At 43.8% G+C, this 23,446-nt stretch overlaps 1 protein-coding gene across 1 annotated transcript; it reads right to left on the bottom strand.

Annotated features, from left to right (window-relative positions):
- Positions 1 to 323: 323 nt before the first annotated feature.
- Zgpat (zinc finger CCCH-type and G-patch domain containing) lies at positions 324 to 23,230 on the bottom strand. Its single transcript, XM_051144013.1, has 6 exons — positions 22,562 to 23,230; positions 2,654 to 2,787; positions 2,271 to 2,426; positions 1,254 to 1,373; positions 757 to 1,165; positions 324 to 553 (listed from the first exon to the last, which is right to left on the bottom strand). The coding sequence occupies exons 1-6, from the start codon at positions 23,140 to 23,142 to the stop codon at positions 415 to 417; spliced, it is 1,539 nt and encodes a 512-aa protein (XP_050999970.1). The 5' UTR covers positions 23,143 to 23,230; the 3' UTR covers positions 324 to 414.
- Between the last annotated feature and the right edge of the window lie 216 nt (positions 23,231 to 23,446).

Below are 23,446 nucleotides of genomic sequence, written 5' to 3'. Positions count from 1 at the left end.
GATCTTACCCACTTGCCCAGAGAAAAGAGAATGTTCTTCTCTTAGACTCTTGGACCCTGGACAGAGGCAATGGCCTCGTTTGGGACTCCCATAGCCCACCTGTCTGTTGCTAGGACCTACACAGATCCCTTGTCCCCAGAGATCCTGAATGAGAGATATTATGATAAAAATCACTTTAATGTCCTAAATAGACACCCCAAGACACTGGTAGTGGGCTTGGTGGGCAATTAAGTATTCAGAGTCAGCCCTGATGTCCCATCTCTACTCAGCAGTGTGCACACTCCAGGCTGACAAGGGTAAATAAGGACATCCTGGGAATGACATGGCTCCTCTTCCAGGTGCTGTTTGGGTGTCGTTCTGCCAAGGTCGTTGGGAGTTGGGTCCCAGGGCTCTGTCCACAATACAGGAGGGCTGCTAGAACTCTGTCATCTTTCTGTGAGTGTCTGCCTTCCGCTGTTCCCTCTGTAGGCCGGCCTCCTGAGCACGGAGCTGACCCAGCTGCCGTTGGGCTCCCTCCAGCTTCTCCTGTAGATGGGCTGTCGCCATACTGTGCCTAGGGAGAGGCTGCTGGTCAGCAATGCTTCCTGGCTCCCCACTACCAGATTCCCCCCCCCCCAGCTGCTGTGGCCCATGCCCATCCTCCAATATCTAGACCACCTTACACTCAGCTGCTACTCAGGTCAGCAGACCTTTAGCAGGTATCCTCTGGACACAGCCACTGGTGCCCGAACTGCCTCAGCTGGATCCCATACGTACCGGCCAGCATTCCGGGTTAGGGCCTCCTGGATGCCCCGGATGTCCCGCTGGGTCCGCTCAATCTTCTCCTCGGTCTGGAAGAGCTGCAGGGTAATAGCCTGCTTGGCACTCTTGCTGGCATGATACATGTCTTTGTTCCTTCTCCCTGGGGTGTCCACGCCAGCATCTGGGGTCCCAGGAGACTGGCTTTGCAGTTTTTCATTCAGAAAGTCAAACACATTCCGACGTGGTTGGCGGTTCTCTGGTCTACTACCTCGGGTCCTCCGACATCTTGCAGGCCTATTTGCCCCAGCCTGGCCTCCCTTTGTCTTCTTCTGTAGTATCTCTGTGCACTGGTCCAGTGATTTCCCTCTGGGCAACACTACGGCATGGATGGGCTCCACCCGGCCTTCTGCATGCCGGCCCAAACCTGGGAAAGACAGGGGCTTGTGCTGCCTCTGCTAGACTCCTGGGCTGTGTTGAGGCAAACCTCCCACCTCACGGTAGCACACACTCACCCTTGCCAAACTCATAGCCCATCTTGACGAGGAGTTTGGAGCCAATGCCCCGTGTGTGTACCTCCCAGCCAGCAAAGGCAGAACTGCAGGTCCCAGTGTCCACTGTGTTTGGTTCCACCACTGCAGGAGACAGAGGACTGAAAGTTGTAGTCTCCAGCTAAGGCTACTCAAGAACTCAGTTCCTGTGCAGGACCCGGTCTCCTGGATTTGTGGTCCCCTCAGCTCTCCAAGCATGCTGTGGGCACTCCTGGCTGACTGTAATCAGCCTCACTGCTTCAACTTACCATCTGCACCATGGACAGGAGCTCAGAAGCCAGCCATCACATCACAGGTCCCTGCCCTCACCCTAGCCAGCCCTTCAGGAAGCCACACTCACCTCCTAGCTTCATTTCTGAAATCTCTATTTTATCTGCACACTTTCTACTTGCCAGGATCTCTTCTGTCCTAACTATCTGGCACCCAAGCTCTCTATCTGGGAAGCCATCTGAAGAAGCCACCCTTTCCTACACTCTGTAGTTACTTCCTGTGACTCTTTGGCAGGCCTAGCAACAGCATTGTCTTCTCTCCATAGAGTGGTGCCACTTTGCTTCACAGCTCTGACTGTTGCATGCAATTGCAGTGTCTTTTCTTTTTTCTTTTTCTTTTTTTTTTTTTTTTGAGTTTTGTTGTTGTTGTTGTTGTCTGTGTAGTCCTGACTGTCCTGGAACTCACCTTGTAGACCAGGCTGGCCTAGAACTCAGAGGTCTGCCTGCCTCTGCCTCCCAAGTGTTGGGATTAAAGGCATGTGCCACCACACCTGGCCTGTTTCTTAAAGGCAAAAGCTAGATCTTGGGTCCTACCCAGGCTACCACACACTGTCTGATCCCTCAGGCCCTCTCCTGTAGATTACTGGGCCAAGTTAGACTCACTGCATCACTGTGCTACAGTTATGCTAACTCTGGGTGTCTGTCTAGGCAACTATTACCAATCTGCTGTATCCCTGCAGCCCTAGCATCTAGGCCCTGACTTCTGCCATACCTCTGGCATAGATGGAGTCACTTGCGTCACCACTGTCTGAGTCGGACGACTCTGTCGTCTCAGTGCGCAGAGGAGGCAGGATGCTGTCCCCCTCCAGCACAGTCTCCTTCAGCAGGAGTGAGTCAAACTTGACAGTGTAGCGGCCGTTGTCCACATCTAGGGCGACAGACAGGCTGCAGGTCAGCAGGTTTTACAGGTTGAGCAACTAGTTAGGAGCAGAGTGGGAAACAGAGAGGGAGGGCTTCGGGGCAAGGCAGAGCTGCTCCTCTTGGGCCCAGATGAGGTCCCAAAGCCCAACCCAGAGGAGGGAAAGAGCGGTGTATGAAGAACAAGAAGGGAATTTCCAAGAAACCCCACCCGCTGCGTCCTTGTGGCAGCCTCACCGGTGATCCGCGCTGGGTGCCAAAGGCCGTCCTGGTGCTTGGCCAGACACGCAGAGCCAGCCTGCAGTAAGCTCAAGTCTGGATCCTGGAATGGGCGCAGCTCATCCACAGAGACCAGCTGACCGTGGGAGAACCTACAGATACAACCGGAGGAGACAGTGGCTTAGACATGGCACACCAGGAGCAAGTGAGCCCAAGAGCACAAAGGTCATCTCCAGGGCACATCAACACAGACACATCAGCAAAACCACCTGCACTGTGACACCTAGGCATTTATGCACATATTTCTCTCTTACACACATACATATTCATATACTCTCACTTACATTTGAATATAGATATCCTCATACTCTCATGCATTTGTATAGTTACACATTTATGCTCATACACAATGCATAACCTCTGTACAATCTCTCAGACACATGCATGTACACACTACCATATAGGTATGCACACCAAACACATGTGCACACGTGCACATAAATGTACCCATAAGTACATATATGCTCACAACACATACACATGCGTGTGTGTACACACACTCAATGCATAAACGCATAGAATGTACCCATACACACATACACATATGCACACTGTTATTTTCTCTCTTAGGACACACAGGATTTCTTTGGGAAGATGGCTTGTGTTTCTACTCAGCTTTCTAGGTTATGGTGACATTGGCAGAGAGCCTTATGACTATAGCTCATCACCTCTTACTGAACACGAGATATCTGACACTAATATTGAAGGTAGATGTGTCAAAGGTTGCAATGTAGTGACTCCTCCCTGGGCATGGGGACTTGGAAGCCAAGGGAGGGTGATCATGAGTCTGAGGCCAGCCTGGGCTACACAAACCCTTTTTCAAAAACTAGAATAACTTAGTTACAACAACAGTACTGTGTCTTTTACACAGCAGTGCACCTGTAAAATTAAAACCAAAACCAAATGTGACAGAAAACGAAGAGGAAATGCGGGGACATGAGAGAGCCGCCATGAGCATTGCCAAATAAAGGCATGAAGACGCTAACCACCAACGCCACTACATGCCATCATTTCAGACAGGAAGCTGCTCTAACCCCAAAAGAGCAGCTGAGGGGGATTCACTCCAGGACACCTATGGCTTCTGCCTAAGCACAACAGAGAAAGGTCAGAACTTCTCATAGGGTCTCACTTACAGCCTGTGCTACCACACGCTTAGGCCAGAGCTTCAGGAAGTTCCTTCTCACACTGTCTCAGACACACAGCTAAACAGCATCAACAGCTGGAAGACTGCGCCCACAAAGCACAGTAAAGAGTGGATATACGTTCTAGTTAATCGAGAACAAAGGACCAAAAGGACACATTCAAAAGGGAGGCAGGAGCACAGAGGCAAAATCTGATTAAATAGCCTACGCTCTCACTTCCCCACCTCAGTCTTTTCTGAAAGAAGTTTTAGAAGTGTTAGCAGGCAATGACACCCAACAACAAGCCCAATAACCAGAGTTTGACCCCTGGGACTCACACGGTAGGAGAGGACTGACTCTCACATGTCTCCATACTAAATAAGTAGTATTTTTAAAGGGGACTAGAAAGAGAGGTCAGCAATCAAGAGTACAGGCTGCTTTGACAGAGGACTCAGGTTCAATTCCTAGCACCCACATGGTGGTTCACAACCAGATGACATGACGCTTCTTCTGGCCTTTGCAGGTACCAGGGATGCAAGTGGTGCATAGACACATGTTAGAGGATGCTTTTGTGCACCGTGTATTCAAATTCTGGTATTTTGTACCCAGAGATCTGGTTATGGTCTAGACAATGGCATTGTCATTATTATGAAGCATCTCCTGCCTCAATGCTGTGTAAAAATTGTTCTAGACTGAGCTGAAGGGCTGAGGTGAGCCAGCGCCAGGTGCTAGCTAGGGGGAAAAAAGAAGGTAACGAAACTTGGCCGAAGGCATGCCAACAAAGACAGAGTTAAGTTAACTTTAAAAAAGGAATAAACCACATAAAGATGGAAATGAGTTTAGAGAAAATTAAATACAGAAAAATATATTAAGTTAAAAAGCAGTAAAAGAGATAGATAAATAAATGCACATAGATAGTAGTCGCCAAGAAAGGAGAAAGAAAAACAAAGTATCTGAAGGAAGGAGACAGCTAGAGAAATTAAAAAGAAAAATATTTTCCATGTTAAAAAAAAATGAAAAACACACCAGGCTTGGTGGGGCACAGCTGTCATCCCAGGCAGAGGCAGGAGGATCTTTGTGAGTTCAAGGCCAGCCTGGTCTACAAAGTGAGTCCAGGACACACAGGACTACAAGAGAAACCCTATCTCGAACAAAGCCCCTCCCTCCCAAATAAAGAGAATGACTTCATCTGTAAACAGAAGGGGATCAGGTCTAGAAGTTGGGAAAGAACTGACTTAATCTTTTAGCTTTTGAAAATGCTAATGATGCATACAAAAAGGTGACTAGGCCCTTCAAGGTGAGACCGACACTAATAGATGAAAGGGCCAGAAACACGGCTGAGACTGGATCTCATTCATCTATGTAGCTTTAACAGGAGGCGTGATCTCTAAAAGTTTTGAGAAAATCCAAACTGTCAAATGTCTTGTCATAAGCAAGATCATTTCAAAAGGAATTGTGGGCAGAACCAAGCAAATTCTGAAAGAAAGCCTGAGCCTTCTAGAATATGCAAAAGATGTGCCAAAGGCCGGCATCAGATTAATAAATGTAGATCAACAAGAGACAAATGGGGTAACCTCTTGCCAGGGAATGCCCAATGGGGCCTCTAGCAGGCTCCGAATCAAATCAGCCATCTCAGGCCAACAGAGGAGAAAGTCATCCACAGAACAATTAACCAACACTGCTCTGAAGATAGATAGTAAAAACCCGAATATCAGAGGCTGGAGAGATGGCTCAGAGGTTAAGAGCACTGTCTGCTCTTTCAAAGTTCCTAAGTTTAATTCCCAGCAACCATATGGTGGCTCACAACCATCTATAATGAGATCTGGCGCCCTCTTCTGGTGCACAGGGGTACATGCAAGCAGAACACTATATATAATAAATAAATAAAGCTTTAAAAATAAATAAATAAATAAACCCAGAAGGGACCAGAAAAACAAGTATTTTGGAAAACCTCTATAGATTATCAGAATCCAGAACTAAAAGTATTTATAAATAATATCGATATTCAAAATATGACAGACAAAGGAGCAGGTGTAACCATAAAAATCACCAAAATCTTGGTCTCCAGACTGGCCTCTTCAAGAGGTAGATATTCAGTTTCAAAGGGATGGAACTTTATCCCAGGTAAAATCAAATGTGAGATGGCTTAAATGTACAGGGCCATAAGGTCAAATAGGAAAATTAAAGGCATATGTGGCAGATATAGCCATTAATTTGTGGGGGAGAGGTCTACTGCAACAATGGAAAGCCTGCATTAACATTTCTCCAACTTGAGGGACAAGGTGTAAAATAAGATGTGTTCCTGATGAAAGTACTGAAAAATGTTAGCAAAAACATCACAGACTGTCCAGGTTGTCCATAAGCAGGACACAGCAGTCTGACACTCTAACTTTAAATAGGGAGCCACTGCTGGCAGAACACCAATGGCCCTACCACTAAAGTGGTTGATTGTCTGACCTGTTCGTATAGAATAATGGGCTATGACAAAAGAGAAATTACAGGCACTAAAACAGATAGTCCAAGAACAACCGGAGGCACAACATATAGAAGAGTCTGACAGTCTTTGTAATTCTATATTTGCCATTAAAAAGAAATCTGGCAAATGGCGGATGCTGACAGATCTGAGAACAATCACTAAAACCAATCTGTCAGTGGGGCTCTTTACAGCCTGGAATCTCATTGCCTCCTTTGCTACCTAAGGCATAGCCTATGGTAGTGATTAATCTTAAAGACTTCTTTTTCACGGTTCCTTTGCATGAGCAAGAAAGGGAAAGGTTTGCTTTCTCGATACCTACTTTACAATATTAGTTGTCCAATAAGAAGGTATTATTGGGAAGTTTTTCAGCAAGAAATGTTGAATAGTCCTACCTATATCAATATTCTGTACAACAGCCATTAAAAATAATTTATAAGCAGTTTCCTCAATCTATAATTTACTATTATATGGATGATATCTTGTAGTCTGATTCAAATGGAGATACTTTAGAAAAATGTTTGAAAAGAAAATGTTTGAAAAGGTAAAAAAGAAATTCTATCAATTATCTAAGATATAAGATAGCTCTACAGGTGGGTGTGGTGGCACACACCTTTAATCCCAGCACTTGGGAGGCAGAGGCAGGTGGATTGCTGTGAGTTCAAGAATAGCCTGGTGTACAAAGCAAGCCCAGGACAGCCAAGGCTATACAGAGAAACCCTGTGCGAAAAACAAAAACAAAACAAACAAACAAACCAACCTTACAAGGTAATGAGGAATTAAATAGTCAAAAAAAATAAATAAATAAAATTTACCAGCCAAGGCTGAGAGAGAATTGGCTCTGGTAGAAAACAAATTACAAGATGCCCATGTAGACTGTTTAGATCTAAAGCTATATTTTAGTTATTTTGCCTCCTATTCATTCTCCCACAGGAATTCTTATGCAGAGAAGATAATATCTTAGAATGGATATTTTTAGCACACAGAGTAAAGCCCTAAATATCTATATAGAAAAAGTTCCTGAATTGATTCTGACAGGAAAAAAACGAGACTTCATTATTTAGACTTCATTAATTAGCAGGAATAAACCCAGCAGAAATTATGGTACCTTTTACTAATGCTGAAATTGCCTCATTATAGGCAGAAGATGAATATTGGCAAAGTGCTTGCAGTAATTTTGGGGGGGGAAATTAACAACAAATACCCAAGAACAAGAGACTTCAGTTTTTAAACAGAACTAATTGGATTCTCCCTCATATAGTAAAAGGCACACAAGTTTCTGGAGCCCCTACATTCAACACGGATGCAAACAAGTCAGGAAAGGCAGGATGTAAGTTAGGAAAAATAAGTGGCTCAGAACGCTTATGATTCAGTTAAAAAATCAGAGCTGTATGCTACTCTTATGGTATTATATGATTTTCCTGAATCTCTTAATATAGTCACTGACTCTCAAGATGGAAAAAGAGTTGTTTTGAATATAGAAACTGCTGAACTTATTCCAGATGATTCAGAATTAACTTCACTATTTATTCAACTACAAGCAATCAGAAACAGAAACCATCCATTGCATATAACATATATCAGATTCCATATGGGTCTACCAGGCGCTCTAGCACAAGGTACTGATGAAACTGATCAGCTATTGATAGGAAATGTCTCAGAAGCTTCAGAACTTCATAAGAAGCATTACATTAACAGCAAAGGGTTGAGGAAAGATTTTTCTATCACTTGGCAACAAGTCAAGGAAATATCCTGCTTGTTCTTTATAGAACCAAACTCCATTATCTGTAGGAAATGACCCTAAAGGTACTAAAAAAAATAAAATTTGGCAAATGGACGTGTTTCGTTTTTCAGAGCTTGGAAAATTGAAGCGTGCGCATCATGCTAGAGACACATACGCAGGACTTCAATGGCAAGCGCTTTCAACTCCGAGAAGGCTGACCCTGTAATTACACATTCATTAGAACAATGGTTATTGCAGACATACCTGTACAGACTAAGACTGACTCTCTAGTAGAATGAAATAGTTTTTTTTGCATATTACAATATAAAACAGTTTACAGGTACACCACACAATCCACAAGACAAGCAGTTGTAGAGAGATCTAATTGCACTTTAATAAACAGAAAGGGGTAACACATACCCTCAGAGATAGATTACACAATGCTTTATTAAATTTAAATTATTTAAGTGGTAATGAGACAGGAAACACAGCTTCTAAAATACATTGGATTTAGAAAGGACTGATGAGTTAGATCAGTCTATATATGTGATAACCTCAGAATGGTAGGCAGGAAATGTGTTGTAGTAGAGGTTTTGCCTTTGTTGAAACAAGAGAAGAAAAGCTATGAATTCCTTCAAAATTCATAAAGATTAGATTTGGCCAGAGGAGACCCCCTGAATATCTTGGCTGTAGACGTGACGAAAGAAAGCAAGAACAACAACAAAACAGATAAAACAATTACTGATCCCTCTACATGGGAACAGCTCTGGGACTGGCTGAGATTGTCTCTGCATAGCCAATAAATCTTGTTGGCTGCAGAATCCTCAGGACGTATCATGTCATTCTTTCATATTGCATGGATGAAATTTATATTACAGCTTGGTTATGCAGTACAAACTGACTTTTAAAAGAAAAATAGATCCTTTACCTGCTCAAATGTAGAGCAGAGAATCCTCTTTAGCTGAACTGTGCACACTGCGTGTCCCATACATGGATTACCGCAAGAGTATGCATCCACAACAACTTTAGAACGGCTAGCTTAGACGGCCCAGCCTCACAGCTGTTCCAGGCAGGACTTCAGTTAAGCTCTGCACTTTCCCATCACACAGAGACTGGACAACAATGACACAACAAGCTCTCCCAGGACTTGGACATAGTCCTAATATTCTTAGGGTCACCAAAAGAGAATGTCATCCGCACACAACAGGAAGCCATTTTAAGAGAATGACACCCCATTGGCAAAACGTGGGGTGGCTTTTGGTTGTTCAGAGGTGATAGATGTTTGCCGTCATTTAAGGGGTGGGGGGTGGTCACAAATTGCTAGTGGTCTTGGTCAGGGAGGAAAGAAAGTAAAGGAGGTTAGATTCAGGGATCTCTTTCTCTCTCTCTTTTTTTATTTCTTCTATCCTTTCTCTCGGGAAAGGGATGAAAAGAAGAAAGGGAGGCTATAGGAATGATGAGATAGAAAGCTAGATTATTGACTCTTCTTTTAAACCAAAGAGCAACTAGTAATCTCAAGTATTTTACATTGGTATGAATTTTTGTATAGTGATACAAATTTTGCTTTACTATATATAAATTACATATATTTATACGTAAAGTATGTATTATATAAAATTATATATAATATATATATATTATATATATGTTTCAACTCTTGTTAAGGTATTGTACCCAGGCAACTCATTTAAAAATGCAATGTGAGGTTATAGTCCTTGAAAGCTGCTACTGTAAAGTGTTTAGGATAATTAAGAAATGCAAGTTAGTAGTCAGTCAACCAAACTTGTGGTCTTGTTAGGTACTACCTTAGTTAATTACAGAAATGAGCTTTATTTAGCCTTCTGTAAATGTTTTCAAAGTTAATCAGATAGTAAATAGCAATGCTTGCCTATTCAGATATACTATAGATAGATAGATGGTTTCCAAAAACTTCAGAGATCTATAGAATGTGGCATTTAAAGATATTTTAATAATAAAATGCATTTTGACAGTGAGAAATGACTGTTCCTGGCAGCACCCCCATTCTACTTCAAAGATGATGATGGGCACTGAAGAGCCTCCATATAGAGTTTGCTTCAAACGTGACAAGCCACTGCCCTTGCCTTAACCGCAGGCAGCACGCTAACTAGGCTGTGGCCAAGCAGACACAGACGCTGACTGCCTGGCTGAGCTTTGCCAAGACAAGGTAGGCAGTCCTTCCTCATTTCCTACTTCACAGAAAAGTCTGTCTTATACTTGGTCATAAAGACAAAGGTGACGTCCCAATGTTGCCAAGTAACTTTGGGTGGTTGTCTAGGCAGCCAGCAGTCTATGCCATTTCTATAGTTTTAGAAGTTGTTTGCTCTGCACTTCCTGTTTACTCAGGTAGTATTTATTTATCCTTCTCAGATCTCTGATGGGGTTGAAGACTAGATAGTTATAGTCTCACAATTAAGCTTAAGTTGTTTAGGATTTAAGAAAATGTTTTAAGGTCTAAAAAGTTATTTAGGGCTGGAGAGATGCCTCAGAGGTTAAGAACACTGGCTGCTCTTCTAAAGGTCCTGAGTTCAATTCCTAGGAACCACATGGTGGCTCTCTACCATCTATAACGAGATCTGGTGCCCTCTTCTGGCCTGCTGGTGTATGTGCAGACAGAACATTGTATACATAATAAATAAATCTTTTTTTTTTTTTTTTTTTTTTTTTTTTAATAAATAAATCTTAAAAAAAAAAATACTAGTGGTATCACATTAATGCTCAAAAAGCTCTGGATTTGGGGGACTAGGAAGCTGGCTCAGTGGGTAAGAGTGCTCACTGAATGGCCAGTATGAGGACTCAAGTTCAAGTTCCCAGTGCACACACACGCTGGATGTGGACCCAAATGCCTAGACCCCAGGGCTTTGGGGGAAGACAAAGAAAGGATTGTTGGGACTTGTTATTAAAAACAAAACAAAACAAAACAAAAAAACAAAACTGAGAGCTCCAGGTTAACTGACAGGGAATAAGGAAGAAGCAACAGAGGGCACCCAATGTCCTCCTCTGCTTGCACACACAGAGGTTAAAAAAGTTTTAGACCTTGAAGCATTTCAGATACTTTTTTTTAACCCAACAAGTACTTCTAAGAAAGTATTTTAAAGAAAGTAACAAAGTTTGCAAAGATGTAGCTACAATTTTTTCATTTTAAAGTTTGACTTATTTTTAATTTATATGCATGTGTCTGCTTGTCTATATATACACCACATGTGTGCAATGTCCTCAGAGACCAGAAGAGGGTATTGGATTCCTTGGGACTAGAGTTGGTCCAGAGGTTGATTTTAGTAGACGTCAAAGCAGATCCATAAATATGCTCAAAGAATGACTAAAGAAATTGAGAGTATTTTAACGTGGAAGATATATAAAGAGATTAAAAGGAAATTTCAGAATTGAAAGCTGTAGTCCCCAAAAGAAAATCATCACCAGTTTAGAGGGTAAGGGAGATAACATACAGGGTTGAGGAGATGGCTCAGTGGTTTAGAACACTTCACTGCTGTTGCAGAGAATCTAGGTTCAGCACCTACATAGGCAGCTCACGGCTCACACTCCAGAGGCTCCGAGACCCTCTGCCCTTCACAGGTACCCATAGGCACATGATGCACATAAACTCACATGGATACATGCACATTCACTGAAATAAAAATAAATTTAAAATGTGATGCCAGGTAGTGGTGGTACATACCTTTAATCCCAGCTCTTGGGAGGCATAGGCAGGGGGTTCTCTGGGTTCAAGGACAGCCTGGTCTACAAGAGTGAGGTCCATGACAGTGGGGAGTAGACAGAGAAACCTTGTCTCAACCCCCCCCTCAAATTTTTTTTTGACAAAAAAAAAAATATTAAAAGAGAGGAGTCAGGCATGGTGGATCTCTGAGTTCAAGGTCAGCCTGGTCTACAAAGTGAGTTCAGGACAGCCAAGGCTACACAGAGAAGGCCTGTCTTTAAAAAAAAAACAAACAAACCAATAAATAAATAAATAAATAGATTGATAGATAAATAGGTGGGGGAAGAGGAACAGACTGTTAGGGCACTGAAGCTATTCTGCATGTTACTGTAAGGTGGATCATTATCATCACAGACTGACAATCCACAGAATATTATACAGTAAGTTGGTAGCCCTGCTGTCCACTATGGGCCTTTTTGGTGGTACTAGGTTGGTCTAGGATCACAGATCAAAATAAATCTACTACTCTTGTGTGGATGATAGTATGTATGGGTGCTGTGCCATGTCTGGGAAGGCAGAGAGATAATGGGATATCTTGGTTTCTTCCATTCAATTTTACTGCCAGCCTAAAATTGTCCTAGAATTAAAATATTATGAACACAGTCTCAGGACCCTTTATGAGATCAAACACACAAACAAATGTATAAGTGTAACCCCTAAAAGATGAGAGGAGAAAGAAAAATACTTGACAAGAAGGTTAAAAAAATACTCATGTTGGGAGTGGTGGTGCACTAATCCCAGCACTCTGAAGGCAGAGGCAGGTGGATCTCTGTGAATTTGAGGCCAGCCTGGTCTACAGAGTGAGTCCAGGACAGCCAGGGCTACACAGAGAAACCTTGTTTAAAAAATCAAGCAACCAACTAAACAAGCATCCAAACAAACAAGCAAACCCACTCATATTTGGTAAAACTTACCATTAGTCTACAAATCCAAGATGCTTACCATCTTAGCTACTGTTCAATTGCTATAAAGAGACACCACGACCAAGGCAACGCAAACAGCAAACATCTCATTAGGGGTGTGCTTACAGTTTCAGAGGGTTAGTCCATTATATCACGGCAGAAATCAGATAGGCATGGTGCTGGGATGATAACAGAGCTTTATATTTTGACCCACAGGCAGGTAGGGACGGACAGAGAGACAGACAAAGATAGAGAGACAGATACAGAGGTTAAGCCTGGCTTTTGAATACTCAAGACTCACCTCCAGAGACACACCTCCTCCAACAAGGCTACAGCTAATCCTTTCTAAACAGTTCATCAACTGGGAACCAAGCATGCAAATATATGAGCAAAAGGGGCCGCTCTCATTCAAAGCACTACACTTACTGAAACACCCTGGCGCGCGCGCACGGCCACACACACACACACACACACACACACACACACGATTGAAGAAGTGTATTATTTTAAAGATTTTATTTTATTTTTAATTTTGTGTGCCTCTGTGTATGTGTGTCCATGTGTGAGTGCTAACAGAAGCTAAAGGCCTTATCCCCTAAAGTTGTAGTTACAGGAAGTTGTGAGCCACCTGACATGGGTGTAAGATCCACACATGCTCTTACCCACTGAACCCTGAGCTAGCCCTTGTAGAACACCTGTGTGTGTGTGTGTGTGTATGCGTGCACATCTGTGTTTGAGAAAAGGTGTTACAATGTAGTTCAGGTTGGCATTAAATTCAAGATTCTCTTGCCTCTGCCTCCTGTGTACAACTAAATCTAACAGGCATCCCAATTAATGACTGGGTGAAAGAAGTCAGGAGATTATAAAGTACTTTCATTGGGGCACACACCCCACCAGCCTGCTGCAAATTATAACAAAACATCACAGACTAAAATCTCCTATGTAATGTTCTCAAGAAAATATTAGCAAATCAAAACAGCAGTTTATTAAAAGGATTATATACAATACCTAGGCAAGGGTAGCTGGCCCAGGACATGTAAGTCATTCAATGTAATATACCACATTCATGAATGAAAGAGGATAAACAAAAATATCTCTATAATACAAAAGCATATGAAAAAAGCCCTAACACCCTTACACTACAAGCCATCAACAAACTAGGCACAAATCTAGGAATCCACAAGCACCACCACACTCTGTGGTAAAGGGTGAAGACTTGTTTTTAAAAGACTTTATTTTTTATGTATACAGTGTTCTGTCTGCATGTATGTCTACGTATCAGAAGAGGGCATCAGATCTGATTATAGGTGGTTATAAACTGCCATGTGGGTGCTGGGAACTGAACTCAGGACCCCTGGATGAGCTCCTAACCTCCGAGCTATCCCTCCAGCCCAGGGTGAACATTACTGAAAACCAGAAACACGTCAAGGTGGTGTCCTCTTGCCATTTCCACTCTACAATATGACAAGTCTTGCTAGGGAAAATATGCAGGCAAAACAAACGGATATTCAAATTGGAATGAAGAACTAAAAAAGTACCAACAAAGTATCTTAGTTATTCTTCTCTTGCTCTGAAGAGACACCAAGACCAAGACAACTGATAAAACACTTCATTAGGGCATGCTTAGAGCTTCAGGTTAGTCCAGTCATCATGGTGGGGGTCCTGGGGCCAGGCAGGCAGGCAGGCAGGCCTTACTCCTGACTCACAGGCAGGAGGCAGAAAGAGAATGAGACTGGGCCTGCCATGGCTTTTGAAATCTCAAAGCCACTCCCCACTAATACACCCTATCTAACAAGGCCTTAATAGAAAGGCATTCTGTATTCTCTAAGATGACAATATTGTTATGGTATCAAATAAGCTACGCATTCCATCAAACTTCCAACTGCCTCTGAACCAGGAACGTAACTCAGCAGCAGTATCTGCTCACCACCCTCGGGTTGATAACATCAAAACTAGACAAAAAATTCCACTCTTTGAAAGCCAATGTTGGAAAATTACTACCTCTTGACTTCAAATTCAAAACAAAGTGGTACTGACACAAGAACAGACAAAAAAGATCAACAGAACAGGGTAGAAAACCTAGAAATAAATCCTTACGCTACCCAGTATGCAACATATGTTGTTCTCAGCAAGTTCTAAGATTACAGGCATGCTCTATTACATACAAGTAGTCAAAAAAGAAAAAAAAAAACAATTTTTGAGTCCGATGTAGTCCAAGCTTGTGTCAAACTCACTATGTACTTAGAAAGACTCTGAGGCATAATTTTTTTTGTTTGTTTTTTCGAGACAGGGTTTCTCTGTGTCCCTGGGTGTCCTGGACTCGCTTTGTAGACCAGGCTGGCCTTGAACTCACAATCTACCTCCCTCTGCCTTCCGAGTGCTGGGATTATAAAGGCAAGCACCACCACACCTGGCAAGCCATAAAAAATGTATTAATACTGTGTGTGTGTGTGTGTACATACACATTGTGGCATGTTGTATAGAAAGGCCAGAAAACAACTTCGTGGGGCCAGCTCTCTTCTTCCACCCTTATGTGGGTTCTAGGTTACTCAGTTTGCTGGGCGTGGGTGGCAAGTACTTCACCTGCTTAACCTTGCTAGTCAGGATCTGGAGCTCACGAAAATGATATTTATTAAGCTTTACTATTTTAAATTATGTGTATGTGTATGTGTGTGTGCTATGTGCACAATTGCAAATGCCTGCGGAGGCCAGAAGGCAGCATGGGATGCCCTGGAACTAGAGACACAGCAGCTGTAAGATGCCCGGCATAGTTCCTCTGTAAGGGCAGCAAGTCTGGTAAAATGCTCAACCATCTCTCCAGCCCCGTGACCTTGAAGTTTTCTTTTTTTTAAGGTTTATTTATTTATTATGTATACAGTGTTTTGCCTGCATGCCAGAGGGTACCTGATCTCATTATAGATGATTGTGAGCCACCTTGTGGTTGCTGGGAATTGAACTCGAGACCTTTGGAAGAGCAGCCAGTGCTCTTAACCTCTGAGTCATTTCTCCAGCCCCAACCTTGAAGTTTTTATCCTTCTGACTTAACTGCCCAAGTAATGAGATTATATAGCTAATGGGTCTATGAAAATATGTTCAGCACATTGTGCAAATAAAAAATACAATGAGCTGGGTATGGCGGCACATGCCTTTAATCCCAGCACTTGTTAGGCAGGGAATCAGGAGGCTCTCTATGAGTCAGAGGCTAGCCTGGTCTATATGGTTAGTTCTAAGATAGCCATGTCTACTTGGTAAGACAATGTCTCAAAACAAACACACACCCAAGGCTAGAGACGGCTCAGAGGTTAAGAGCACTGGCTGCTCTTCCAGAGGACCCAGGTTCAATTCCCAGCACCCACATGGCAGCTTACAACTGTCTATAACTCCAGTTCCAGGAGATGTGACATCATCACACAGACATACATACAGGCAAAACATCAATGCACATAAAATATGAATAAATAAATTGAGTGTGGTGAGGCCCCAGCACTTGGGAGGCAGAGGCAGATGGCTCTCTGTGAGTTTAAGTCCAGCCTGGTCTACAAAGTGAGTCTAGGACAGCCAAGGCTATAAAGAGAAACCCTATGTGGGGTGGGGGGGGGGGCGGGGAAGAGAAGAAGAACAAATAAATCATTAACTCCCTCTCAAAACAAATAAAAAGAATCCCCTAACAACAAATCAGAAGATAGCTGTTTTTCAAAGTAACGGGAAATAAGTGTTGGGAAGAAACTTGGCACTGCTGAGCCAAGAAAAATAGTACAGCTACTTGTAAAAAAGTTTGGCAAAAGTGACTCAGGATTTCCACTACTATTATTATTATATATTCTATTATATAGCATATGCTAGTATACTATTACAATCTGCATTCCTAAGGATAAAGTACCTTTTAGATAATGAAACCAAAAGAATTGAAAACAAAAGCCGGTGCACGCCTTTAATCTCTGCACTCAGGAGGCAGAGGCAGGTGGATCCCTCTGAGTTCGAGGCCAGCCTAGTAGTCTACAATGCGAGTCCAGGACAGCCAAGGATACACAGAGAAAACCTGTCTCGAAAAACCAAAAAAAAAAAAAAAAAAAAAAAAAAAAAAGAATTGAAAACAAGAACTCAAATATCTGCACATCTGTGGCACACTCACAGACAGATGTGGTGGCACACACCTACACAATATGTTGGGAAGGTGATCAGTAGCTCAAAGTCAACTTCATCTACACAGCAAATTTGAAGTGGCCTAAGATTCTGGCTCAAAAGAAAAAACAAAACATTTGAAATTACTGAAAGAGCATGCTTCTGAGAGTGTCATCTTGTCTTTTTTTCCCCAGAGCTGAGGACAGAACTCAGGGCCTTGCACTTGCTAGGCAAGCGCTCTACCACTGAGCTAAATCCCCAACCCTGAAAGTGTCATCTTAAAATGATCCACAGCAAGATGTACTGTGAGAAACTACTAAACTTTAAGTTTTTTTTAAATTTATAATTATGTGTATATGCGTTTGTCTGTGTAGGAAAATGTGTATATATAGGTAGAGGTACCTGTGGAGGCCTGAAAAAAGTAAAGGATCCCCTGAGGCGAGAGCTGCAGCTGGTGCTGAGCCACTTAACAGAATGCTAGAAGGAGAACTAGGGTTCTCTGCAAGAGCCCTGAGCTACCTCTCCAGCCCCTAAACTATTAACATTTAAAGAAATAGAATATGTGAGCAATGAATATTTTTTCCTTAAAAAAAAAAAAAAAAAAGATTGAGAATTTGGACTTGAGACAGGGTCTCTCTGTGTAGCCCTGGCTGTCCTGGAACTCACTCTAGAGCAGGCTGGCCTCGAACTCAGAGATCCACCTGCCTCTGCCTCTCAAGTGCTAGGATTAAAGACGTGCACCACTGCTACCACTGAGAATTTCATACATTTATACATTAATTGTCAGGGGATGGTCTTGTGCACTGTTTTCAGATGCTGATTTCTGTGCCCCGGGATCTCATTTCTTTCTTCCTTTTTTTGGTTTTTCCAGGTAAGATTTCTCTTGTAGTCCTTGGCTGTCCTAGATGCACTTTGTAGACCAGGCTGGCCTCGAACTCACAGCGATCCGCCTGCCTCTGCCTCCCAAGTGCTGGGATTAAAGGCATGTGGCAACACACACCAGCCTGAGACCTCATTTCTATGAAGACTCTATCTCAGTGCTGAGTAAAAATTGTTCTCTGTCATCTCTGGTTGGTTACTAAAGATTATTAGCCAATAGCTGGACAGGAGAGTCAGGAGGGTCTCAGGTAGAACAGAAAGAAAGAGAAGGCAGAGAAGGAGGAGGTTGCCACAAAGAGAACGCTCAGTAGGAACAGTCACGGTGAGACTAAATGGCAGGTCACAGCAATGGGGCATATGGCTGGGAAATAGCCAGATCAGCATAGATAGGTTAGAATGAATGAAAATCTGCGCAGCTTAGTGCTTTAAAGCTTATTAATAAGTTAAGAGGCGTCTTTCTGTCACTGTTTGGGCACTAGGAATGGGTATAGGAAAACTATACAATAGTGTATAAACAGGGTTATATCTGTCCTCTGTTTCTCCCGATCCCTTCCCTCCATCATGCCCTCATCCAACCCCAAGCCCCTCCCTCTTTGTAAAAATAACTCATGTCGATGACTGAATAGGTGTGGCCCCCACAGACTCATGTGTTTGAATGTTTGGCCCATGGGGAGTGGCCCCATTAGGAGGTGTGGAGGAAGTTTGTCACTATGTAGGTGGGCTTTGAGGTCTTCTACGCTCCAGCTCTGCCCAGTGTGGGATCCAGTGTCCCTATGCTGCCTGGATCAAGATGTCGAACTCTCAGCTGTCTCCAGCACCATGTCTGTCTAGATGCTGCCATGTTTCCCACCACGATGATAATGGACTAAAACTTTGAAGCTGTGAGCCAGCCCCAATTCAATGTTTGCCTTTATAAGAACTGCTTTGGTTATGGTGCCTCTTCACAGCAACGAAACCCTAACTAAGACACTCAGTAAGTCCAATTAACTCTGCATGAATACATGCATGGGTTTGGAGGCGGTGACTGGAGCCAGGGTAACCTCTCAGTGGCCATACACGGTGAAGAACTACTGCCTAGCAATCCTAGGCCCCTGAGTTTGACTACTAGCTTCAGAGGTTCTCCAGAATTTTAAATTAATTAACTAATTAACAAATTAATTTAAAAAGAAAGTCTCACTGTGTAGCCCTGGCTAGCTTGGAACTCATGATGGTCTTGAACTCACAGACATCCATCTGTCTATGCCTCCTAAGGGCAGGGATTAAAGGCCTGTGCCATCATGTGCATCCAGAACCTTCAAATATTGAGAATATAAAAAAAGCCTCAATATAACTTAGTGGTAAAACTACTGCTTTGCATACATAAGGCCCTGGATTTGACCAACACATAGCACACGTTTTAAATTAAAAAGTTGCATAAATATGAAAGATAGGGATAAAACTTTTCAGCAAGGCAATGTTCCAACATTATCCATAAGCTCATCCTAAGGAGCCTCCTAGAAAGCATGCCTCAGAGAAATGAAATGTCTCGGACCTCAACTAACAGTCCACAAAAGACTCATTATTCAGCTGAGATAAAGACTACAAGCTCCCACAGTGGAGATCTCACACCACTGTAAACACTGTCGGGAGAATGTGGGCTATGAAAAAACTTCTGACAGTCATCAGTCATGATCACACAGTATTTGTGTGTTTGTTTTAATTCTGTCATGTATGTACAGAAGGATAACACAGGAAAGCAATGTGGGAGGGGAGGCAGCTGGAGAGTTGACTCAGGAGCTAAGAGCACTGCTGCTGCAGAGGACTCAAGTTCCATGTTCAGCACCCTCACTAGGCCGCTCACAACTGCCTGTGACTCTCATTTAACCCAGTGCCCTCTGCAGGCACTTGCCTATACATGTGCAGATAGGCTCAGAAGCACACAGATATACGTGGAAGCTGTCTCATGCCCTAAAAACCAGGCCCTGGGGCTGGAGAGTTGGCTCAGTGATTAACAGCTCTGGTTGAATGCCCAGGATCCACATGACAGCTCACAGTTTGTAACTCCAGTCTCAGGAGATCTGATGCCCTCTTCTGGCCTTCTCAGGCACTGCAATCACATAGTGTACAGACATACATGCAGGCAAAACATCAATACACATACAAACAAAGGATTTTTAAAAAAATCCTATGAGAAAAAGAAAATATGCGACCCAGGAAAGGCTGAGAAAAAACATAGTAGTCATTAAAAACACAGGTGTATGCGTTCATATGTACATTATACATGCTATATTCACACAAACATACATGCCACCAACATTTGCTATTTCTGCCCCAGAAAAGACCTCAAAACAATGCCTGGCCAATGCTAATCAGTAACACATCCCCTGTACTGGGGCGGGGGGTGTCTTAAAGATCCCCTCATGTGAAGTGAACCTGAACTACTACCATACTTGGGCAGGATGGACCTGATCCAGACAGGCAGGAGGCAGTCAGCGTCAGCCAACTCAGATCAGGATAGGAAAGCCGACTGAAGAGACGATACAGGCCAAAATTGGGGCAATTTGCAGCTTAATGAGGATTAGGATTATAACAGAATAAGATCCATGAAAGCAGGGAGCAGTAGCACACATCTCTAATGCCAGACTTGGGAGACAGAGGCAGGTGGATTTCTGATTTTGAGGCCAGCCTGGTCTACAAAGCAAGTTTCAGGACAGCTAGGATATTACGCAGAGAAACCCTGTCGTAGGAAAAACAAACCAAAACAAAAAAGGAACAGGCAGACAGATCTCTGTTCTCTGTGAGTTTGAGGTCAGCCTGGTCTACAGAACGAGACAAAGCTATACACAGAAAAACCCCGCCTCACAAAAACCAAACCAAACCAAACCAAAACTTCACTGAGTACAATTAAATCTATGAATTTATAAGGATATTACTATTTTCTGAGGTGGGGTCTTAACTATATAGCCTACGCTGGCCTTGAATTTGTAGATTTTTTTTTTTTTAAGTTTAAGTGCTAGAACTATAGGAATGTACATTTTGCTTGGCAAGATACTATATTTAATAACCTGCCGGACAGTGGTGGTACACGCCTTTAATCCCAGCACTCAGTGAGGTGGAAGTAGTGGAGCTCTGAGTTTCAGGCTAGCCTGGTCTACCTAGTAAGTTCCAGGAGAGCCACCAGGACTAATAGAGAAGCTTTGTCTCAAAACACCAACAATAGCCAGGCCATGGGCAAACCTTTAATCCCAGTGTTTGGGAAGCAGAGGTGGGAGGACTTCAGTTGAATTCAAGGCCAACTTGGGCTTCAAAGTTGGTCGCAGAACAGCAAGGACTGCATATAGAGACCCTGCATCAAACCTCCTTCCAAAACATATAAGAAACTTATGGATCCTTGAATAAAGTGTTTAAAAAATTTAAAAACAAAAAAGGTAAAAAACAAAAGGACAAAGAAATGGATTCTGAATTTTGTCCTCCCACTTTCCAAGGGCAGATTTTTCTGCCCTGCTTAAAATCCTGCCTTTGGGGCTCAGTGGTTAAAAGCACTGTCAGCTTTTCTGAAGGTCCTGAGTTCCATTTCCAACAACCACATGGTGGCTCACAGTCATCTATACTGTTTGTTTTTTGTTATTTTTTTTTCCAAGACAGGGTTTCTCTGTGTAGCCTTGACTGTCCTGGACTCTCTTTGTAGACCAGGCTGGCCTCAAACTCACAGTGATCCACCTGCCTCTGCCTCCCGAGTGCTGGGATTAAAGGTGTGCACCGGGTACAACCATTTACACTGGGTACAACCATCTACACTGGGATCTGATGCCCTCTTCTGGCATGCAGGTGTACATGCAGATAGAGCACTTGTATTCATTAAATAAATAAATGAACACATCTTCCAAAAATATTTTTTAAAAGGCCTGCCTTTGGCCAAGTGAAACTGATTTCCCATCTCTACAACTATTATAATAGAATGAACCTGTTTTTGGCCTAAATGGCCTAAAATAAATAAGTTCAAAGCACTAGACAGTTACTCTGGCTTACTGAGTTTAAGGGAAAAAATGCGTAAGTTTTAGTAATTATTATTACAGCTACATTCTTAAGTTCTTGGGGGATGAAAAAAGGATGTAACTTGCGAAAGGTGCTTTCAAGTAGTGGGGGGGGGGCAGCAAACAATTAACAAGAGATTATGTGTTTGAAATTTTCCATAAGACTAAACTATGGGAACTGGGGATGGGAATAAGACGTACAGTAGTTGGTTGTCTAGTATGCTGGAGGTCCAGAATCCATCCTCAGCACAGCTAAAAAATTAAAGAAGGAGAAGGAGAAGGAGAAGGAGAAGGAGAAGGAGAAGGAGAAGAAGAAGAAGAAGAAGAAGAAGAAGAAGAAGAAGAAGAAGAAGAAGAAGAAGTTGTTCAGAGATGGGCTGGTGAGATGGCTCAGAGGTGAAGAGCACACTGGTTGTTTCTCCAAAGGTCCTGAGTTCAATTCCCAGCTAACCATATGGTGGCTCACAACCATCTATAATGAGATCTGGTGCCCTCTTCTAGCCTGCAGGCATTACACGCAGGCAGAATACTGTATAAATAATAAATACATTTTTAAAAAAAGAGTTCAATGCTGGGGATGTAGTCTAGGTAGAAGTAAGTGGTGGTCTCCACCTGCAGTGCTAGCACTTGGGAGGTGGAGGAAGAGGGATCAGGAATTCAAGGCCAGCCTGGGCTACATTGCTATCTCAAAGATAAAGCGTTTTACCCTGGAGAAGAAACACGATGATGGACTGCCTTTTCAAAAAAATCTAAGTAAACACACGGAGAACGCTTCTGTCAAAGCCTGTTAGTCACCCGAAGCTTGCACTCTGTCATCAACAGGGGAGAGAACAAGTTGTGGAGCAGGGCCACAGCGGTCCTGCTTGCGTGCCCCTCACTGCTAGTAGCAGAAGGCTTTACCTGCAGTTCTCCTTGAAGCGGCATTTTCCCTCTAAGAAGAACGGGCAAGGCTTCAGGGACTTGTGGGTGGGGTACAGGTAGAGTACCCGAACGCACGCCGAACCATCTTCTGCTTCCTCAGCGCCCACAACCATGGCGTTGTGATACTCCAACGTGCCCCAGGCGCTGTAGTAGGGGGCATTCACTTTAGCACCACTCAGCTCCTCCAGATCTGGGTCCTCCTCATCTTCCTCCTGTGCAGAGGAGGTGGGTCCCGGCGGCACCTCGCTCCCAGGGACCGTCTCCGGGTCATTCCCGGGAGCGACAGGCGCTTCCACTTCCTCTGCTATAGCCTTCTGGAAAGCCAGGTACTCAGCATCCTCCAGAGCTGGGCGCTCCTGGTCCGCAGTAGACAGCAGCTTGCTCTTTCTGACCGACACCAGGCTGGCCTCGGTGAGGTCAATCAATTCTTTCAGATCGCCCTGCAGCTGGCGAAGGTCCGCCTGCTCGGAAGCGTCCAGGCCAGCGCCAAGCGCCAGCTCCACCTGGTGAAGCTGGGCCCGGTACGTCTGCAGGGCAGTCTCCAGGTTGTCCTCGTCCATTCCGACCCAGGCAGCCAAGAAGCGAGGGGAAGCAGCCGGAAGGGCTCAGGACAACGCAGCACCCCCCAAAGCGCTCGAGAGCCTGAGGGAGGAGGAGGACCGCGGCTCCGCCGAGGAGTGTCCGCACTCACTCCGCCGCGTCCTCGGCGGCCCGCAACCCCGCCTCCCGCTGGCGCCAGCCGCCCTGAAAAGCTTCCGGCCTCCGCGGAACAGCAAAGCCTACGCGCTGGCCTTCCGCCCTCCGCTCGCGGGCACTTCCGCCCGAGAGTCGATGCTGCCGGAAGTGCCTGGGCGCGCGGGGGCT

The sequence above is a fragment of the Acomys russatus genome, chromosome 4 (genome assembly GCF_903995435.1).
Source record: "Acomys russatus chromosome 4, mAcoRus1.1, whole genome shotgun sequence".
NCBI classification, from domain to species: Eukaryota; Metazoa; Chordata; class Mammalia; order Rodentia; family Muridae; genus Acomys; species Acomys russatus.
The sequence above is the reverse complement of the archived record's forward strand: the minus strand, read 5'-3'. Positions and strand labels throughout refer to the sequence as shown.

What these genes read in the sequence shown, in the direction of transcription:
- Zgpat (XM_051144013.1), bottom strand. Translation starts at nt 23,142, where the DNA reads ATGGACGAGGACAACCTGGAGACTGCCCTGCAGACGTACCGGGCCCAG. An exon ending in TGACTCCATCTATGCCAGAG is followed by an intron (nt 1,374 to 2,270) that starts GTATGGCAGAAG and finishes TGTCTCCTGCAG; the next exon opens with TGGTGGAACCAAACACAGTG. An exon ending in GGGCTATGAGTTTGGCAAGG is followed by an intron (nt 1,166 to 1,253) that starts GTGAGTGTGTGC and finishes TGTCTTTCCCAG; the next exon opens with GTTTGGGCCGGCATGCAGAA.